Source organism: Oncorhynchus gorbuscha, linkage group LG03 (assembly GCF_021184085.1).
Source record: "Oncorhynchus gorbuscha isolate QuinsamMale2020 ecotype Even-year linkage group LG03, OgorEven_v1.0, whole genome shotgun sequence".
In the NCBI taxonomy this organism is placed as follows: domain Eukaryota; kingdom Metazoa; phylum Chordata; class Actinopteri; order Salmoniformes; family Salmonidae; genus Oncorhynchus; species Oncorhynchus gorbuscha.
The window spans coordinates 63,970,926-63,993,164 of NC_060175.1; the positions used below are offsets into that span (position 1 = coordinate 63,970,926).

The 22,239-nt window shown below is 43.9% G+C and overlaps 1 protein-coding gene across 1 annotated transcript in view; it reads right to left on the reverse strand.

The window, feature by feature from the left end:
• Positions 1–21,473, reverse strand: part of LOC124031687 (protein bicaudal D homolog 2-like) — an 81,958-nt gene extending 60,485 nt beyond the window's left edge. The window contains exon 1 of the mRNA XM_046343248.1: positions 20,889–21,473. Within this exon, the coding sequence (XP_046199204.1) occupies positions 20,889–21,128 (240 nt within the window). The 5' untranslated portion in view covers positions 21,129–21,473. The remainder of the gene's footprint in view (positions 1–20,888) is intronic.
• Positions 21,474–22,239: the final 766 nt, after the last annotated feature.

Consider the following 22,239-nt stretch of genomic DNA (forward strand, 5'->3'; position numbering starts at 1 on the left):
AATCAAGAATAACAGGATAGGGAGGAGGATAGGAGAGGAGGAGGAGGAGAGGGGAAGGAGTGGACCCAGGAGTCATGTGTGTCTCAGTTGGCAGAGCATGGTGCTTGCAACGCCAGGGTTCCGGTTTCGATTCTGACGGGGAACCAGTACGAAAAAGTATGAAAATGTATGCACTCGCTACTGTATGTCGCTCTGGATAAGAGCGTCTACTAAATCAGGGTTCCCCAAGCTCGGTTCTGGGGTCCCCACCTGGATGCATGTTTTGCTTTTTGCCCCAGCACTAAACAGCTGATTCAAATCAACAACTCACCATCAAGCTTTGATTATTTGAATCAGCCGTATAGTGCTAGCGCAGAAACATCGGGTGATTTGTGTTGAGGAATTAATCAAGGTGATGAGTGGACGAGGCAGGAGAACGTCAGCCGTATACATACGAGACCAGAGCTCTTCTGTTTGGAGTCGTGACAGAGGACCTCAGTCCAACGATGATGACCTCATCCTCTACTTATAGGCTGATCTGGCTATAGTGCTCCACTAGCAGAAGTGGAAAAATGACCCTGCTGGGCCACCGTACTGCTACTCTTAATGCACTGTGACTGGATGAATTAATTCAGAGCTGCCTCAATCTAATGTCCAAACAAGTAATCACTTTTCCACACACAAACACACATTGCCAATAGTAGTAAGATCACACACATTTTGGCAATTTGTGCCCTTCTGAATCCCAATGGTACTCCGGGTGGGTGAGGATGTATTATGTATTTATGTATGTATGTATTATTATGTATTATGTACGATGTACTTTTGTAAATAACAGCTGGTACATGATATCTAAGAAAGTCTCAAGATATTGCTCGTCTGAGGTAGAGTATCTCATGATAAGCTGTCGACCACACTATCTACCTAGAGAGTTTTCATCTGTATTTTTCATAGCTGTTTACATATCACCACAGACTCTGGCTGGCAGTAAGACAGCATTGAATAAACTGTATTCTGCCATAAGCAAACAAGACAACGCTCTCACCCAGAGGCAGCGCTCCTAGTGGCCGGGGACTTCAATGCAGAGCAACTTAAATCCGTATTACCAAATTTCTATCAGCATGTTAAATGTGCAACCAGAGGGAAGAAAAACTCAGGACCACATTTACTTCACACACAGAGACTCATACAAAGCTCTCCCTCGCCCTCCATTTGTCAAATCTGACCATAATTCCATCCTCCTCATTCCTGCTTTCAAGCAAAAACGAAAGCAGGAAGATCATTAAAAAAGTGGTCAGATGAAGCAGATGCTAAGCTACAGGACTGTTTTGCTAGCACAGACTCGAATATGTTCCGGGATTCCTCCGATGGCATTGAGGAGTACACCACATCAGTCATTGACTTCATCAATAAGTGCATCGATGACATCGTCCCCACAGTGACCGTACGTACATACCCAAACCAGAAGCCATGGATTACAGCAAACATCCGCACTGAGCTAAAGGCTAGACCTGCGCTTTCAAGGAGTGGGGCTCTAACCCGGAAGTTTATAAGAAATCCCACTGTGCCCTCCGACAAACCATCAAACAGGCAAAGCATCAATACAGGACTAAGATCGAATCGTACTACATCGAGCTCTGACGCTCATCTGACGTGGCAGGGCTTGAAAACCATAACAGACTATAAAGGGAAGCACGGCTGAGTGACACGTGACGCGAGACTACCAGACGAGCTATACTACTTCTATGCTCGCTTTGAGGCAAATAACACTGAAACATGCATGAGAGCAGCAGCTGTTCCGGAGGACTGTGTGATCACGCTCCCCGCAGCCGATGTGAGTAAGACCATTAAACAGGTTGCAGGGCCAGACGTGTACTCCGAGCATGCGCTGACCAACTGGTAAGTGTCTTCACTGACATTTTCAACCTCTCTCTGTCTGAGTCTGTAATACTAACATGTTTGAAGCAGCCTGTGCTCAAGAACGCTAAGGTAACCTACTTAAATGACTACCGACCCATAGCATGAAGTGCTTTGAAAGGCTGGTCATGGCACACATCAACACCATTATCCCAGAAACCCTAAACCCACTCCAATTTGCATACTGCCCCAACAGATCCACAGATGATGCAATCTCTATTGCACTCCACAGTGCCCTTTCCCACCTGGACAAAAGGAACACCTATGTGAGAACGCTATTTATTCATTGTTTACAGCTCAGCGTTCAACACCATAGTGCCCTCAAAGCTAATCAATAAGCTAAGGACCCTGGGACTAAACACCTCCCTCTGCAACTGGATCCTGGACTTCCTGATGGGCCACCCCTAGGTGGTAAGGGTAGGTAACAACACATCCGCTACACTGATCCTCAACACGGGGGTCCCTCATGGGTGCGTGCTCAGTCCCCTCCTGTACTCCCTGTTCCTTCATGACTGTACGGCCAGGCACGACTCTAACACCATCATTAAGTTAGGCAATGACACAACAGTGGTTGGCCTGATCACCGACAACGACGAGGCAGCCTATTGGGAGGAGGTCAGAGACCTGGCCGTGAGGTGCTAGGACAAAAACCTCTCCCTCAACGTGATCAAGACAAAGGAGGTGATTGTGGACAACAGGAAAAAGAGGACCGAGCACGCCCCCTCAGAACTTATTCCCCCTCAAAAGACTGAAAAGATTTGGCTTGAGTCCTCAGATCCTTAAAAGGTTCTACAGCTGCACCATCGAGAGCATCCTGGCTGGTTGCATCACTGCCTGGTATGGCAACTGCTCGGCCTCCAACTGCAAGGCATACAGAGGGTAGTGTGCGCGGCCCAGTACATCACTGGGGCCAAGCTTCCTGCCATCCAGGACCTCTATACCAGGCGGTGTCAGAGGAAGGCTCTAAAAATTGTCTAAGACTCCAGCCACCCTAGTCATAGACTGTTCTCTCTGCAACCGCACGGCAAGCGGTACCGGAGTGCCAAGTCTAGGTCCAAGAGGCCTCTAGACAGTTTCTACTCCCAAGGCATAAGACTCCTGAACACCTAATCAAATGGCTACCTAGACTATTTGCATTGCCCCCCCCCCTCTCTTTTACACCGCTGCTACTCTCTGTCCTTATCATCTCTGCTTGGTCACTTTAATAGCTCTACCTACATGTACAGTTGAAGTCGGAAGTTTACATACACCTTAGCCAAATACATTTAAACTAATTTTTTCACAATTCCTGACATTTACTCCCACTAAAAATTCCCTGTCTTAGGTCAGTTAGGATCACCACTTTATTTTACTGCTGCTCTTTAATTACTTGTTATTTTTTATTTTTTATTCTTATCCATATTTGTTTTTACTGCATTGTTGGTTAAGGGCTCGTAAGTAAGCATTTCACTGTAAGGTCTACACCTGTTATATTCAGCGCATGTGACTAATAAAATTGTATTTTATTTTATAACTCCAAATTGCTGTTATCCTCAGGCTAATGCCTGAATACAGCTAATATCGCCCAACGCTCTAATCTGCACTAGAGAGGCTAGATGCGGGTCGGGAATTAACCCACTCTAGGGATCCAGAGAAGTAGCAGTCTCAACAAGGCATATGTTTAGAAACAGTGGCTGAAGTGAGTAAAGAAAGAAACAAAACTTCTGCGACACCAAGTCTGACAGGACTGAGGGCAGGGTCAGTGAGAGGATGACTTGCACTTTAGCAGTGATAAATTCATGAACTTCTTTGAGGAAAAGATTATGATTATTAGAAAGCAAATTACGGACTCCTCTTTAAACCTGCGTATTCCTCCAAACCTCAGTTGTCCTGAGTCTGCACAACTCTGCCAGGACCTAGGATCAAGAGAGACGCTCAAGTGTTTTAGTACTATATCTCTTGACACAATGATGAAAATAATCATGGCCTCTAAACCTTCAAGCTGTATACTGGACCCTATTCCAACTAAACTACTGAAAGAGTTGCTTCCTGTGCTTGGCCCTCCTATGTTGAACATAATAAACGGCTCTCTATCCACTGGATGTGTACCAAACTCACTAAAAGTGGCAGTAATAAAGCCTCTCTTGAAAAAGCCAAACCTTGACCCAGAAAATATAAAAAACTATCGGCCTATATCGAATCTTCCATTCCTCTCAAAGATTTTAGAGAAGGCTGTTGCGCAGCAACTCACTGCCTTCCTGAAGACAAACAATGTATACGAAATGCTTCAGTCTGGTTTTAGACCCCATCATAGCACTGAGACGGCACTTGTGAAGGTGGTAAATGACATTTTGATGGCATCGGACCGAGGCTCTGCATCTGTCCTCGTGCTCCTAGACCTTAGTGCTGCTTTTGATACCATCGATCACCACATTCTTTTGGAGAGATTGGAAACCCAAATTGGTCTACACGGACATGTTCTGGCCTGGTTTAGGTCTTATCTGTCGGAAAGATATCAGTTTGTCTCTGTGAATGGTTTGTCCTCTGACAAATCAACTGTACATTTCGGTGTTCCTCAAGGTTCTGTTTTAGGACCACTATTGTTTTCACTATATATTTTACCTCTTGGGGATGTTATTCGAAAACATAATGTAAACTTTCACTGCTATGCGGATGACACACAGCTGTACATTTCAATGAAACATGGTGAAGCACCAAAATTGCCCTCGCTAGAAGCATGTGTTTCAGACATAAGGAAGTGGATGGCTGCAAACTTTCTACTATTAAACTCGGACAAAACAGAGATGCTTGTTCTAGGTCCCAAGAAACAAAGAGATCTTCTGTTGAATCTGACAATTAATCTTAATGGTTGTACAGTCGTCTCAAATAAAACTGTGAAGGACCTCGGCGTTACTCTGGACCCTGATCTCTCTTTTGAAGAACATATCAAGACCATTTCGAGGACAGCTTTTTTCCATCTACGTAACATTGCAAAAATCAGAAACTTTCTGTCCAAAAATGATGCAGAAAAATTAATCCATGCTTTTGTCACTTCTAGGTTAGACTACTGCAATGCTCTATTTTCCGGCTACCCGGATAAAGCACTAAATAAACTTCAGTTAGTGCTAAATACGGCTGCTAGAATCCTGACTAGAACCAAAAAATTTGATCATATTACTCCAGTGCTAGCCTCTCTACACTGGCTTCCTGTCAAAGCAAGGGCTGATTTCAAGGTTTTACTGCTAACCTACAAAGCATTACATGGGCTTGCTCCTACCTACCTCTCTGATTTGGTCCTGCCGTACATACCTATACGTACGCTACGGTCACAAGACGCAGGCCTCCTAATTGTCCCTAGAATTTCTAAGCAAACAGCTGGAGGCAGGGCTTTCTCCTATAGAGCTCCATTTTTATGGAACGGTCTGCCTACCCATGTCAGAGACGCAAACTCGGTCTCAACCTTTAAGTCTTTACTGAAGACTCATCTCTTCAGTGGGTCATATGATTGAGTGTAGTCTGGCCCAGGAGTGGGAAGGTGAACGGAAAGGCTCTGGAGCAACGAACCGCCCTTGCTGTCTCTGCCTGGCCGGTTCCCCTTTTTCCACTGGGATTCTCTGCCTCTAACCCTGTTACGGGGCTGAGTCACTGGCTTGCTGGGGCTCTCTCGTGCCGTCCCTGGGGGGATGCGTCACCTGGGTGGGTTACATTTACATTTAAGTCATTTAGCAGACGCTCTTATCCAGAGCGACTTACAAATTGGTGATTCACTGTTGTGGTCGGCCTGTCTGGGTTCCCCCCCCCACCCCTTGGGTTGTACCGTGTCGGAGATCTTTGTGGGCTATACTCGGCCTTGTCTCAGGATGGTAAGTTGGTGGTTGAAGATTTCCCTCTAGTGGTGTGGGGGCTGTGCTTTGGCAAAGTGGGTGGGGTTATATCCTTCCTGTTTGGCCCTGTCCGGGGGTGTCCTCGGATGGGGCCACAGTGTCTCCTGACCCCTCCTGTCTCAGCCTCCAGTATTTATGCTGTAGTAGTTTATGTGTCGGGGGGCTAGGGTCAGTTTGTTTATCTGGAGTACTTCTCCTGTCCTATTCGGTGTCCTGTGTAAATCTAAGTGTGCGTTCTCTAATTCTCTCCTTCTCTCTTTCTTTCTCTCTCTCGGAGGACCTGCCCTAGAACCATGCCCCAGGACTACCTGACATGATGACTCCTTGCTGTCCCCAGAACCATGCCCCAGGACTGGGCCCTGACCATGTCCCAGGACTACCTGACATGAGGACTCCTTGCTGTCCCCAGTCCACCTGGCCATGCTCCTGCTCCAGTTTCAACTGTTCTGCCTTACTATTATTCAACCATGCTGGTCATTTATGAACATTTGAACATCTTGGCCACGTTCTGTTATAATCTCCATGTCAGCCAGAAGAGGACTACCATATGCTCTCTCTAATTCTCTCTTTCTTTCTCTCTCTCGGAGGACCTGAGCCCTTGCCCCAGGTCCCCATGATGGCTCCTTGCTGTCCCCAGTCCATCTGACTGTCTGCTGCTCCAGTTTCAACTGTTCTGCCTTATTATTATTTGACCATGCTGGTCATTTATGAACATTTGAACATCTTGGTCATGTTCTGTTATAATCTCTACCCGGCACAGCCAGAAGAGGACTGGCCACCCCACATAGCCCGGTTCCTCTCTAGGTTTCTTCCTAGGTTTTGGCCTTTCTAGGGAGTTTTTCCTAGCCACCGTGCTTTTACACCTGCATTGTTTGCTGTTTGGGGTTTTAGGCTGGGTTTCTGTACAGCACTTTGAGATATCAGCTGATGTACGAAGGGCTATATAAATAAATTTGATTTGATTTGATTTGATTTGATTTGAGAGTTGGCCAGTGAGAGGGATCGTGACGAGACACAGGTAAGACGCTTGATCTCTGATCTGAACATGGCGAGAAACCTCCCCATTGCAGTCAATGATGACATCATCCTGCATACAATGGTAAAAGGGCAGTCCATCTCCACATGGTGTCCAGCATGTGTGTTGCACTATTGGCCAGGGAGGTTATCGAACAGACAGCTACCCTGGAAAGCTATGAGAGACATACCAAGCACCCGAAATGCAAAACCTTTGCCCTTGCTGATGTCATGCCTGCTGTCTCCCAAAGTCACAACAGTTCAACAGTTCAACAGCTTCCTTGTCTAACCCTCTCCCAACCAGAGACCCATCCACACCAAACCTCATAACTGAAGGGAAACAAACACAGCTGTTCCCCCATCCTACATCACCTTGGCCCTGTGGACTGCTTCACTAACCCGCAGCTCATTTCAATACAGCCAACAAACAACCCAAAGCCTTCACTGTACAGTACCTCAGACATAAACACCCAAATATATGCGTGATCTGTGATGAATACAGCCTGCTGATCCTTCATCCATCATTGAGGGAAGAAACAAAAGCCCTTAAAGTTATTAAGCTTTAACAGAAGTTGGTCATATTCAAATTTGGGTGAGATGGGGATCATTTTGTTTGTACAAGCCAAGCCACCATATGGTCACTCGGTCCAAATGATTGTAGTTACACCAGATTCACAAGGGCCGCCCTTGACATGAACCTCTGACTCAAGTTACACAAACCTAGAGAATGACTCCTTCCGGAAGTACACTATATATACGAAAGTATGTGGACAGCTCTTCAAATTAGTGGATTCGGCAATTTCAGCCACATCCGTTGCTGAAAGTTGTATAAAATCAAGCACACTGCCATGCAATCTCCATAGACAAACATTAACAGTAGAATGGCCTTACCGAAGAGCTCAGAGACTATCAACATGGCACCGTCATAGGATGCCACATTTCCAACAAGTCAATTCATCAAATGTCTGCCCTGCTAGAGCTGCCCCGGTCAACTGTAAGTGCTGTTATTGTGAAGTGGAATCGTCTAGGAGCAACAATGGCTCAGCCGCGAAGTGGTAGGCCACACAAGCTCACAGAATGGGACCACTGAGTGCTGAAGCATGTAACACTCACTACCGAGTTCCAAAATGGCTCTGGAAGCAACATCAGCACAAGAACTGTTCGTCTGGAGCTTTGGCCATGGGTTTCCATGGCCGAGCAGCCGCACACAAGCCTAAGATCACCATGCGCAATGCCATGATTTGGGGAAGGTCCTTTTCAATGCCATAGTTTGGGGAAGGCCTTTTTCTGTTTCAGCATTACAATGCCTTACGGAGCGAGGTCCATACAGAAATGATTTATAGAGATCATTGTGGAAGAACTTGACTGGTGTGCACATAGCTCTGACCTCAACCCCATCGGACACCTTTGGGATGAATTGGAACGTCGACTGCGAGCCAGGCCTAATCGCTCAAAATCAGTGCCCAACCTCACTAATGCTCTTGTGGCTGAATGGAAGCAAGTCCCCGCAGCAATGTTTCAACATCTAGAGGAAGGCTCTCCCAGAAGAGGGGAGGCTGTAGTAGCAAAAGGGGGCCAACTCCATATCAATGCCCATGATTTTGGAATGAGAGGTTCGATGAGCAGGTGTCCACATTAGAGGTTGACCGATTAATCGGAATGGCCGATTAATTGGGGCCGATTTCAAGTTTCCATTACCAATCGGAAATCGGTATTTTTGGGCGCCGATTATGCCAATTATTATTTTTTTATACCTTGTTTTAACTAGGCAAGTCAGTTAATAACACATTCTTATTTTCAAAGATGACCTAGGAACGGTGGGTTAACTGCCTTGTTCAGGAGAAGAACGATAGATTTTCACCTTGTCAGCTCGAGGGATTCAATCTTGCAACCCTACAGTAAACTAGTCCAACGCTCTAACCACCGACCTCTCATTGCACTCCACCAGGAGCCTGCCTGTTACTCGAATGCAGTAGAAGCCAAGGTAAGTTGCTAGCTAGCATTATACTTATCTTATAAAAAACAATCAATCATAATCACTAGTTAACTACACATGGTTGATGATATTACTAGTTTATCTAGCATGTCCTGCGTTGCACATAATCGATGCAACACTGGGGGATGATTTAACAAAAGCGCATTTGCGTAAAAAGCACAATCGTTGGACGACTGTGCCTAACCATAAACACCAATGCCTTTCTTAAAATCAATAGACAGAAGTATATATTTTTAAACCTGCATATTTAGCTAAAAGAAATCCAGGTTAGCAGGCAATATTAACCAGGTGAAATTGTGTCACTTCTCTTGCGTTCATTGTGCGCAGAGTCAGGGTATATGCAACAGTTTGGGCAGCCTGGCTCATTGCAAAATAATTTGCCAGAATTTTACATAATTATGACATAACATTGAAGGTTCTGCAATGTAACAAGAATATTTAGACTTAGGGTTGCCACCCATTAGATAAAATCCTGAACGGTTTTGGTATTTCACTGAAATAATAAACGTTTTGTTTTCGAAATGATAGTTTCCGGATTCGAACATATTAATGACCAAAGGCTCATATTTCTGTTTGTTATGTTATAATTAAGTCTATGATTTGAGCGATGGTAGGCAGCAACAGGCTCGTAAACATTCATTCAATCTGCACTTTCGTGCGTTTTGCCAGCAGCTCTACACAAGCACAGTGCTGTTTATTACTTCAAGCCTATCAGCCTAATGGCTGGTGTAACCGATGTGAAATGGCTAGCTAGTTAGCGGGGTGCTCGCTAACTTGCTCTGAGACTTGGAGTAATTAGCCGCGGCTTTTGTGGAGTGATGGGTAACGCTGCTTCAAGTGTGGCTGTTGTCGTTGTGATCCTGGTTCGAGCCCAGATAGGGGCGAGGAGAGGGACGGAAGCTATACTGTTACACTGGCAATACTAAAGTGCCTATAAGAACATCCAATAGTCAAAGGTATATGAAATACAAATGGTATAGAGAGAAATAGTCCTATAAACACTATATTAATTACAACCTAAAAACCTCTTACCTTGGAATATTGAAGTCTCATGTTAAAAGGAACCACCAACTTTCATATGTTCTCATGTTCTGAGCAAGGAACTCAAACGTTATCTTTTTTACATGGCACATATTGCACTTTTACTTCTCCAACACTTTGTTTTTGCATTATTTAAACCAAATTGAACAATGTTTCATTAATTATTTGAGGCTAAAGTGATTTTTCTTGATGTATTATATTAAGTTCAAATAAGTGTCCATTCAGTATTGTTGTAATTGTTATTATTACAAATACATTGTTAAAAATCGTCCGATTAATCGGTATCGGGTTTTCTTGGTCCTCCAATAATCGGCATCGAAAAATCATAATCGGTCGACCTCTCGCCCACATACTTTTTTGTCATGTAGTGTATGTATTTTTGAGACATTGCAGAAAATGCCTTCTGCTCTACTGCCTTATGGACCCACACATCGTCTTTCTGCATTTATCCCAGCTGGCCCATTCCATGGGACACCAGAGCAGCAGGACAGACCCAGTGGAGACATACAGACAGTGGAGTAGGCTAGCAGGGAACAAGGGCCGGTAGAGCACCAGTGCGGGGGTGGGCAGGGGAGCGGCAGGGCAGGGCAGCAGCACCCAGACAGGCTCTCTTTTCCCTGGGCTGAGCGTCGCCAGGCCCTGGCCTTGCTCCCAGATATCCATAAGCCCTGAGCACAGCGGCTGGGATTCATCCTCTTAGACCAAGAAGGGGGGGGGGGATTTGGGACTTTATTTAGTGCCATTTAGAAAAGATTACCCCTTAATTGCGGAGCGGGTGTCCGGCACAGGGCCGCCAGAGATGAAAGGAACGGTTAAAATACCCTCTAAAACAATAGGGGGAGGGGGTGTTGGGATCCCAAAGTACATAGTTTAGAGAAGCATCCATATCAACCATGGTCTGGTGGCTCCAGGGAGGGAGGCCCTGCCAATCACTGACCAACCCCACTATCAGAGCTCCATATTGGGGCAAACACTCCAGACAAACACCCCCTTAATAGAGACCAATCCAACCGTGGGACTACAACAATCAAGCTGAGGATGACTTTAGGACATCTTTTCCCTTACAAGGGAGCCAATGGACTGTGTTATCCTATTTTTAAAAGGCATCCAATAGGTAGGGCTGTGGTGTTCACGGAATTCTGTCAGCCTGTGATTGTCAAGCAAATAACTGGCGGTTTCACGGTAATTGACCGGTAATTAACATAAACACATTTAGCATCTCCTGGCTTCCACACAAGCCACTGATGCAGACCTTTGGAACATCTACATTTTAAAAGTCTAATAAATCCATGTAATATAGTCTACACCTTCACAACAAATCCATTACTTATTTTAGACAGGTCTAAAGAAACATGATATGAAGAAAATGTATTCTATTTCAGAAGAACAGAACAGCATACTCTGAGTTGTCCTTATGTTAGGTCCTGATCTGGCTGTTGGGTACACTAATTCATTTAGAAGACAGGATTTGCTTAGAATTCCGTGGCATTATTTTACAGTATGAAGAATTCAATTGAACAAAGCTGAATAAAATAGAAAGGATATTTTCTCCAAATGATTTCTGATGGAGTGTGCACATGCGGCTATTCTGTGTTGAGCGTCCACAAAGAAACAGGTCCTTCTATATTCTTAATTTATAGTTATTTATGTAACTTTAGTTGTTCTACAAACATCGGGTATATGTTTTGATTTTGAATACATTGTAAGGCTGTATGATGTGTTATTTTCTTTTTGCTGACCTGTACACACTTTGTCAGTCTCTCATTCACAATTTGAGAAGTACTTGATTACAATGTGCACGCGGCAGTAGATTATAAGCACAAATGTTCCATTAGTGGGAAATAATACTATCAAAAGTGAACGCAAATGCCATAATGCATGTAATGCTTTTATTATAAAGGTGCATTCTTATGGTGAATAGTATCTTCCCCAAACTTTAAATTCACACGCTGCTTATGTATCCCAGATAGACGCTACACCCCTTGTAAAGCAGAGTAATGTGCTTAATTTTAAGAAGTTATTTGGCCACTTTCGTTGTGATACAAACCTTATCGCAACATAAAGGCCTATGGGCTAGGCTACATGAGGTGTGCAACTATGATTTGAAAAAATCATTTGACTATTCTTGATTTAATCTTGTCCTTAAATATACAGTTGAAGTCAGAAGTTTACATACACCTTAGCCAAATACATTTAAACTCCTGACATTTAATACTAGTAAAAATTCAAAGTCTTACGTCAGTTAGGAGCACCACTTCATTTTAAGAATGTGAAATGTCAGAATAATAGAAGAGAGAATTATTTATTTCAGCTTTTATTTCTTTCATCACATTCCCAGTGGGTCAGAAGTTTACATACACCCAATAAGTATTTGGTAGCATTGCCTTTAAATTGTTTAACTTGGGTCAAACGCTTCGGGTAGTCTACCACAAGCTTCCCACAATAAATTGGGTGAATTTTGGCCCATTCCTCCTAACAGAGCTGGAGTAACTGAGACAGGTTTCTAGGCCTCCTTGATGGCACACGCTTTTTCAGTTCTGCCCACAAATGTTCTATAGGATTGAGGTCAGGGCTTTGTGATGGCCACTCCAATACCTTGACTTTGTTGTCCTTAAGCCATTTTGCCACAACTTTGGAAGCATGCTTGGGGTCATTGTCCATTTGGAAGACCCATTTGCGACCAAGATTTAACTTCCTGACTGATGTCTTGAGATGTTGCTTCAATATATCCACATAATTTTCCTACCTCATGATGCCATCTATTTTGTGAAGTGCACCAGTCCCTCCTGCAGCAAAGCACCCCCACAACATGATGCTGCCACCCCGTGCGTCACGGTTGGGATGGTGTTCTTCGGCTTGCAAGCCTCCCCCTTTTTTCTCCAAAATAACGATGGTCATTATAGCCAAACAGTTCTATTTTTGTTTCATCAGACCAGAGGATAGTTTTCCAAAAAGTACAATCTTTGTCCCCATGTGCAGTTAACTGCCTTGTTCAGGGGCAGAACGACATATTTTTTACTTGTCACCTCAGGGATTCAATCTGGCAACCTTTCGGTTACTGCCCCAACCCTCAAACCACTAGGATACCTGCACTTAAATAGCAAATGGAGGACGCGTTTTCTGTGGTTCATCTTCATGCCAGCCAGGTAGGCTATACTCCTATTGTAAAGATAATCAATGTGCTAAATATATTTTTAATATTATGAAAGTTGAGAAATAAATATAGTAGGCCTAGCCTATAGAAAGCTGATGGGATCCTCCTCTTTTTAATAGAGGCCATCACTCTGTTTTCTTGCGCAATTGCATAGCCTATAGAAATGTTGTGCAACATGAGCTCATGGGATCTCATGAAGTGTTTGATTAGATTTTCGATTACATTTGCATTGATGTCAGAGTGATTCGAGGGATAATAGAGTCCTGAGTACCAGGCAGTTAGCAAGTTGGTAGTCTACTAATGACTCTGCAGCATCAGAGCTTGGAGAAGCCTAATTACCGTGACTAAACGGTCACATGGAATTTGACTGCCTTCACGACTCATGACTGCCGGTGTGGCGGTAATACAGTCACCACAACAGCCCTAATCCTAGGGGTTTGACACAACGAACACAGTGGAGGGGTTTAAAGTCACACCAAACATCTTTGTTAAAGGACATATAGATCGGTGCTTTAGCAATCTGGCATTTAAAAAGGGACAAAAGTGACCCGTCCTTACAAATACTGCCACAATGGGACCACTCTCAATCTCTCCTGAAGTCATTCCTCTGTGTTCTGAGAGCGTTTAACGCTCCCTTCATCTTTGACACCAAAGACCTGTTAACCCTTTCGGGCTTAGGCACTCAAAGGCCAGCGAGCCGAGCACAGAGTGCCCAGTTCTTCTGAGCTTAACTGTGTTTTAGCCTCCGATTGTCAGGGAGAATTCCACAGCCTGATGCACAGCTGCTGGAGAGAGAGGGAGAGAGAAAAAGAGGGAGAGAGGGAGGGGGCGTGACTGAATGGCTATAGTGTGTTCTCTGACACTCTCCACAATGTCACAAGAACTCAGAGAATACTGACCTTTGTCATGACAACAGTAGTGTGTGTGTGTGTTGACTAACAGCATTGGTCCAGCATTGGAGAGAAACAAAGAAAAAGATGTGGAAAGAGAAGGCTATGGAATGTTCTATGGGCCCGTTGTCTGCTCCCACAATAATTTTAGAATGCTGTCATCTTTATGGCCACCCGGGTCAACCTCGTGACAATCGGTTCCACAGGCCTGAGAGAGGCCCAGAGCTTTAGATTTGCTACATGTAACAGCAACAGTTGCTTGAGATGATGTCACATGCAACATTGCGTCCTAGTTGTGTAACACCAGTCTTAACATTCACAACAAGACAGATATTCCACAGTCTCATTGAAGTTACCCCTAACCACTGTTTTATTTCCCTGTAATAGTTAAAATAGGTTTCGAGGAAACCACAATTTCCAGCCCAGTGATAAACGATAGCTGGAAGGATGGCATCACGAGACTATGGGGTTAAAGTAATCTAATCCTGGATCTGTGGTTGGGGACTCCCACGAGTCACAAAAACAGTTAAAGAAAGGTGTGGCACATGATGTCTTTGCTGAGTGGTTTAAATTAAGAATATAAACAACAGCTGTGGGGGCTCCAGTCTGTGAACCTGGAATATCATCAACTGGTAAGGTGAAGGTGTAGTATAATATCATTAACTTGTCATTTGAAGTTGTACTCTAAATGGTAAAGAGGCTAAAGTCCACAGTCGTATCATCAATAAGGTGGAGAGTATAGCAGCCTAATCACATTATAGGACTAAGGAGGATTGTGCTAAACCTGCTCTTATAAACCTACGCTTTGACAGCAGGTTTACCTTGTGTTTTGATAGGATCTTATCATTGGAGACGAAGGAGAGGAAGAAAAAGGAAACGAGGAGAGGAATCCATCTTAAATTATTGAGAAGCACCCTAGGACACCCCAGAGGAGCCGGGGGCCAAGTGACCCAGGATGTAGGTCTAACAGGCCAACAGATGGACACTATAATCCAAGATAGCCGTAGCAGCTATTTTGGCTATAAATGGGCTATCAATGGGTAGCAACAGTCAACAAACAGAAGGCACCCTCTACCCCTGAAAGGTGTGGTAAGATTGGGGGTGGAGAAAGTTGGCTTGCCAACGGTCCACTCAGAGTCAAAGCAAAGCCAAACACAGAGGTTGTGACCTTATGTTACAGTAACATGTAAGGGGAGGGTGAGAGACCCAAGAAATGACAATATACCAACAGTAGGAATCTAAAGCCTGGGCAGTATGTTATTATGGGAGCAGCATGTCAGGGTGACTAGCAAGTAGCAGGGCAGGATTCCTAGAATACTGGCTACTAGAAAATCTGGAACAACGAGAGGGAAATAACATGTAAGGAATCAGTGGATGGACATATAGAAAGACAAAAAAAAATATCCTCAGAATATACCATATCAAATCTATCCATAGAATAGCCTCCATCCATGGACGCTCTGTATGTGTGCCATTCTGCAACAGCAGGTAGCTGTAAAGCCTTCATTTGCAGAGCAGCAGCCTCAGTCACACACTCACAGTCACACTGGTCGTAACACCTGCTGGGAAGGCAGCATGCCGGATTCTCAAATTAAGGCAAAGATCTGTGCTGTTCCTAGGCAACAGACTAGGCAACATCACAGAGATGAATTCTTCCAATTTATTGTGCGTGTGTGTGTCCTCTTCTGCAGTTTGCCCTTCTCTGCCCCCGGGGTTAGACCTACTCCAGTTTCAAGGGCAACTGGACTTTGCTCAATGCCAACAATGATTTCTGACCGGCTTTTTCCCACCCAGATTGGGACAAAAGAGTAACATCTGTCCTTTTAACACACAACAAATATGAATTGTGTGCACACACAGAGACGAACACAGGGTCCAGTGTTGGACAGACAGTGATGTGTAAATCTCCCAGGTTGTCCTCGGAGAGGACAGAGAGGACAACCAAAGAGTAATGATAACCAAATATGGTATTCACCATTGTAAATAGTAGCCAGGTACAGCTATGTAATAACCATCTCCAGAGACAATGGTCATCCAACATTTACCTGACTAGACAGTAGTCCAACAGTCCTAGCAACCCCTAGAGACAAAGGACCCGGCAACATTCTGTTTGTATAAGTCAGCTAGACCATCTTACCAGTCGCCAAAGTTGCTGCTAATAGTGCTCCCTTAATTAACTCAGCACACAGTGGCAGGCCAATAGAAATTAGCCATTTGAATTCAGACAACCCATTGTGACTGAAGTACTATAATGACACGAGTGCACTGCACCATAAGCCATCTGAGTTAACAGTGCGTTTCAGCAGAATAACATCTCACCCTCCTCTATTACAGATTATTCTATTCAGGCATCCTGTATAAAATGAAATATGAAGAAATGTTTTGTTATTATTGTATTGTATTATTGTATTTTCTGTGGATATCATCCACTGAGATAAGGTGTATTTTTAGAAGAAGAAGAACATTCTGGGGGTGCTGGAGCACCCTCAGCACCCATACCCACACTTCCTACGGCTATGCATTGAGGGCAGTCATTAACATTAATTAAAATATAAATTCAACTTGGCACACAGCAAACGGATCCAGGTATAACTCTATGGAAATCTCAATATCCACGATACTCTCACAAATGGCAACCCCACAAACAATTAACTGATTTCCTGGTGGACAAGTCTTCATGATCATCAAACCAGAATTGCTCAAACAAACGGTGGATATTAGACATTTGTTCATTCAAAACACAATTTTCCGTGACTAACCAACGAGTCATCGCCAACTTGGTAAATCAGACAAAAATGCAAAGATTCAGGCTGTTTAAAAAAAAAAACAGTCTGCCTCGAAAAGTGGAAGAAAAACAAAAGCACAACCTATAATGTTCTTGAAGCAATCAGTTTACCCTATTCTTGCTCCATCTCTGTCAGTTTGTTTCCTCTATTCAGGAGTTTTCCATGTTATTCTGAGATAGTGGCCAAAAGAAAGCATGGGAACACAGAGCAGAGGCTGCTGAGAAAGCACTCTAAAAACCCAGCCACTAACCACAGAGAGAGAGCGAGAGAGAGAGAGAGAGAGAGAGAGAGAGAGAGAGAGAGAGAGAGAGAGAGAGAGATGCAATAGTGAGGGGGAGAAAGAGGGCGAAGAGACAGAGGAAAAGGGACGACAGAGAGAAACAATGTGTTTATTGCCTTAAGCTTTTACTGTGTTATATCTGTTCAGCCAAGTGTTCCTCTCCCTTTTTCTCTGCCTCCCTCCTCTCTCTCTCTCTGCCTCATTCCACTCACATATTTACAGACCCAAGGGAGCTGTCATCATAGGGTACCCGGCCCACTGTGCCATGATGATTGGTTTGTTCTAGTCATGTGGGAGGCAATAAGGAAGTAACATCTCAGAGATAGGTTCCACATAGCAGGAAGTGACTCATCCAGGCCATGCAGTGAATCTCTGGGGAGAAATCTCAGTGCAAAAAAAGGACATGCCCCTTTTCTACCAAATGTGTGTCTGCTCTGGGACACATAAGCTGTTCAGCAGCTGCAGCAGTTCACTCTGACTCCCTACCCTACTTCTTACCCCACTCTCCTTCTGTCCTAATCAAAATCACAAGGCTGCTGAAATCTCTGCCAGGAAAAGGAAGGTAGAACTAGGATTGGCGTGTTACATTTAAGTGAGAAAGGGGTTTTCACAGTTTGGAAAGACAGGCCAGTGCTTTATCCTGTCTCCCTGCCCTAACTAACAGTCAACATTCCTCCCATTCCTGAATGGTCAAAACTCATTTAGTTTCCTCTGTGAGTAGGTTACTCATCCTTCCTATTTTTCAGGCGGGAACTTTCAAAATTCAAAAACCACATGTCCGCCTCTTTTTCAAACCAGACTGGAAATACCAGATAATTAAGGTCCTCTGGTTTGAGAGACTGCTTCACGAAGAGTATTGTCAAAATTGGCATTAGAGAGGACTTATGTGTGTTTAAATGAGGGATTAAACGATATCAACCAATTCTTTCTTTGGCCGCCTCTCCTTCCAGTTCTCTGCTGCCAATGACTGGAACGAACTACAAAAATCTCTGAAACTGGAAACACTGTCAGGATTTGGCCAGGGTTGTTCCAGTTTTTGGTCACTAGATGCCCCCATTGTGCCTTTTGACCTTTTGTTTTCCCTTGATCCCCATTATTATTTACACCTGTGCCTCGTTTCCCCTGATTGTATTTAAACCCTTTGTTTTCCTCTGTTCTTTGCTCTGTGTTTGTATGTTAGCACCCAGCCCTAGTACTCTGAGAACTCTTGTTGATCCTGATGGACTCGCTTGTGGAATTCTGTTTTTTGTTCTTGTTTGTTTGTTTTTTGAGTATCTTTTGAGGCTTTTTGTGCTTTACCTTCCACCTTGTGGATTTACCTTTTTTGTCTTGGAGGATTTCCTTTGTTCTTGTAGGATTCCTTTTGAGGTTGTGGAGTTACATGTTTTCCTGAAGAACTTCACTTTTTACTTCATTAAATACACCGTCTCAAGTACTGCTGTGTCTGCCTCATCTTCTGGGTTCTGCCGACTATTCGTGGCTCAGTTGGTTAAGTGACTGTTTCTCACTCCGGAGACCCGGGTTTGTAACCGGGTCCTGACACACTTATCTCCCTCACTAGCTTTAAGCACCAACTGTCAGAGCATCTTACAGATTACTGCACCTGTACATAGCCCACCTATAATTTAGCCCAAACAACTACCTCTTTCCCAACTGTATTTAATTAATTAATTTATTTTGCTCCTTTGCACCCATTTACATTACATTTTACATTTAAGTCATTTAGCAGACGCTCTTATCCAGAGCGACTTACAAATTGGTGCATTCACCTTATGACATCCAGTGGAACAGTCACTTTACAATAGTGCATCTAAATCTTAAAGGGGGGGGTGAGAGGGATTACTTATCCTATCCTAGGTATTCCTTAAAGAGGTGGGGTTTCAGGTGTCTCCGGAAGGTGGTGATTGACTCCGCTGTCCTGGCGTCGTGAGGGAGTTTGTTCCACCATTGGGGGGCCAGAGCAGCGAACAGTTTTGACTGGGCTGAGCGGGAACTGTACTTCCTCAGTGGTAGGGAGGCGAGCAGGCCAGAGGTGGATGAACGCAGTGCCCTTGTTTGGGTGTAGGGCCTGATCAGAGCCTGGAGGTACTGAGGTGCCGTTCCCCTCACAGCTCCGTAGGCAAGCACCACCCCATTATTTTTATTTCTACTTTGCACATTCTTCCATTGCAAAACTACCATTCCAGTGTTTTACTTGCTATATTGTATTTACTTTGCCACCATGGCCTTTTTGCCTGTATTATTGACTGTATGTTTGTTTTACTCCATGTGTAACTCTGTGTCGTTGTATCTGTCATACTGCTTTTCTTTATCTTGGCCAGGTCGCAATTGTAAATGAGAACTTGTTCTCAACTTGCCTACCTGGTTAAATAAAGGCGAAAAAATAAATAAATAAATAAAAATTGAGTGAATGTCCACTTTTTTATCAGTTGCACATGAATAAACAGGGTGGCAGTGGATAACCATTACTCTGATACATTAGTGAAGATAGAATGTTCAGCAAGTCAGATAACTCATCTTCATCCTCATTGGAGTAAGCCTATAATATTTCAGCGGTGCAATATACACTGAACAAAAATATAAACACAACATGTAAAGTGTTGGTCCCATGTTTCATGAGCTGAAATAAAAGATTCCAGAAATTTTTCATGTGCACAAAAAGCTTATTTCTCTCAAATTATGTCCACAAATATGTTTACAGCCCTGTTAGTCAGCATTTCTCCTTTGCCAAGATAATCCATTCCCCTGAAAGGTGTGGTATATCAAGAAGCTGATTAAACAGCATGGCCATTACACAGGTGCACCTTGTGCAGAGGACAATAAAAAGCCACTCTAAAATGTGCAGTTTTGTCACACAAGTTTTCACACAAGTTTTGATGGAGCATGGAATCGGCATGCTGGCTGCAGGAATGTCCACCAGAGCTGTTGCCTGATAATTGAATGTTAATTTCTCTTCCATAAGCACCTCCAATGTTGTTTTAGAGAATTTGGCAGCAAGTCCAACCTGCCACTCAACCACAGACCACGTGTATGGCGTCGTGTGGGTGACGGGTTTGCTGATGTCAACGTTGTCAACAGAGTGTCCCATGGTGGCGGTGGTGTTATGGTATTGGGCAGGCATAAACTACGAACAATGACCACACTTGCAATTTATCGATGGCAATTTGAACGCACAGATAGCGTGACGAGATTCTGAGGTCCATTGTGGTGCTATTCATTCACCGACATCACCTTGTGTTTTAGTATGATAATGCACAGCTCCATGTCGCAAAGATCTGTACGTAATTCCTGGAAGCTGAAAATTACAACATTCCACAGGCCACAATTAACAGTCTGATAAACTCTATGCAAAGGATATGTGTCGCGCTGCATGATGCAAATGGTGGTCACACCAGATACTGACTGGTTATCTGATCCACGGTCCTACCTTTTTTTGTAAGGTATCTGTGACCAACATATGCAAATCTGTATTCCCAGTCATGTGAAATCCATAGAATAGGGCCTAATGAATTTATTCAATTGACTGATTTTATTTAAACTGTAACTCAGTAAAATCTTTGAAATTGTTAGATGTTACGTTTATATTTTTGTTTAGTATATTGGAGTTTACATTTCAAATCCCACAGCAAATGACAATACACAACCAACGCTAGATGGGCATGGAAAAACAGAACGCATGTCTCTAACCCCAATATCTTAAATTAGAAAAAGCTAATTATACACGGATGTTTAGAAAGATATTACGAAGCCTATAGCTAGTAGGGGCAGTATGGCAATAATATAAATCCCCCCTGAGAGGGGAATCATTGATAGAACATAAGGCAAAGTTACACGTACTTCATCACCCCCCCCCCCCCGCCACCCCTACACACGCACACAAATATAAAATGCCGGGCATTTTATAGCAGTTCAAATGTATATTTCAATTTCATACAGAAAATGCACACCGGTAAAAGACTTCAACATACCTCTTTGAGCACGTCCAGTTCCTGGCGCACGGTCTCGTATTCGATCTCCAGGTCGTCATACTGATGTTTAAGCTGCTGCTTCTCCTCCAGCACTGCCAGCCCGTACTCCGCCGCCTGGATCTTCTCATGGGTGGTCTCACTCAGCTCCCGGGAAAGGCGCTCTATCTCGGCTCGCAGACACTCCGGTTCGGCCTCCAGCACGAGCATCGTTTCAGAATAGCGCTGCTCCTCCACGGACATACTATGGATGTTGGTGATGGATCAACCTTGGCCGATGCGCCAGCCAATCCTAAAACGAACGACGAGGGGATGAGACGGCTTCAAGCGGGTCCAATCTTGAAGGATCGCGGAGAACCCTTTCGTTTGAATAGATTATTAGATTCTTCTGTATTTGAACTGCATGATCGGTACTTTTGCGTTTCTCGTTGCCACTTTGGGTATTGCGTTTTCGGTCATGAAGCTGTGGTGTCCTTTATTTCTTCCGGCAGGAGAGGCTTGTCTGTTATCCCTACAACTGCTCCATGACTGCAGTTCCTTTGCCCTTCGCCTCTCCCCGGCTGCTCAGAGCGATTGGGGGGAGAAGCTGTCTAGCGCTGTCAGATCACTCAGCTGAGAACGAGAATATAAGAATGGTGGTTGATGGGAAATGTAGTACCACAAACGCCAGTGCATAGACGTCAGGCAAATGCACTCATATCCCATCAGGCATTGTGTGCAGGCTAGTCTAAGGTGAAACGTGTGGAACACGGAAGCGGCATTTTATTTTCAAAGGAATTGGTCTAGAAAAGATTTGGTGACTGTGCATGTCGTGCCATCTGTCGTTTGTTTCTGTAGATTCACGATGCTGTAGTCATAGCTATAGCCTATAATAAAAGTGTTTCCAGCGGCTTTTGATAAGAGCATCACTCTGAGCGATCAACTTGATCAAATGACTAAAGCAGATAATATGTTATGAACTAAATAGCCTATTGTCATTGATATTGTCATGCATTTATTGAGGCTAGCAGCTACTGGATGCATAGTTTTTTTTGCCGGTGTGGTGGTATAACTGAGCTGTTGGAATATGACAATATGAGCGTTTATTGTAAAGAGCGATCCGTAAGCCTTCCCCAGTGGGCAGAGCTAGGCATGTTGCACTGGACACGTTTTAATACGATGATTTTTGTTTATACAATGGGTCCCGTGTGGGTCTGTATGGCCTAGTTATGCTAATAGACCATATTTGAGGACAGTGTATTGCAGTTAATTTCGTCTTTGACTTAAGAAGTAAAATATATTTGAATAGTAGGCCTAAACAGGGAAACAACAAGTCCCAGATCAAATGTATTTATTAAGCCCTTCTTACATCAGC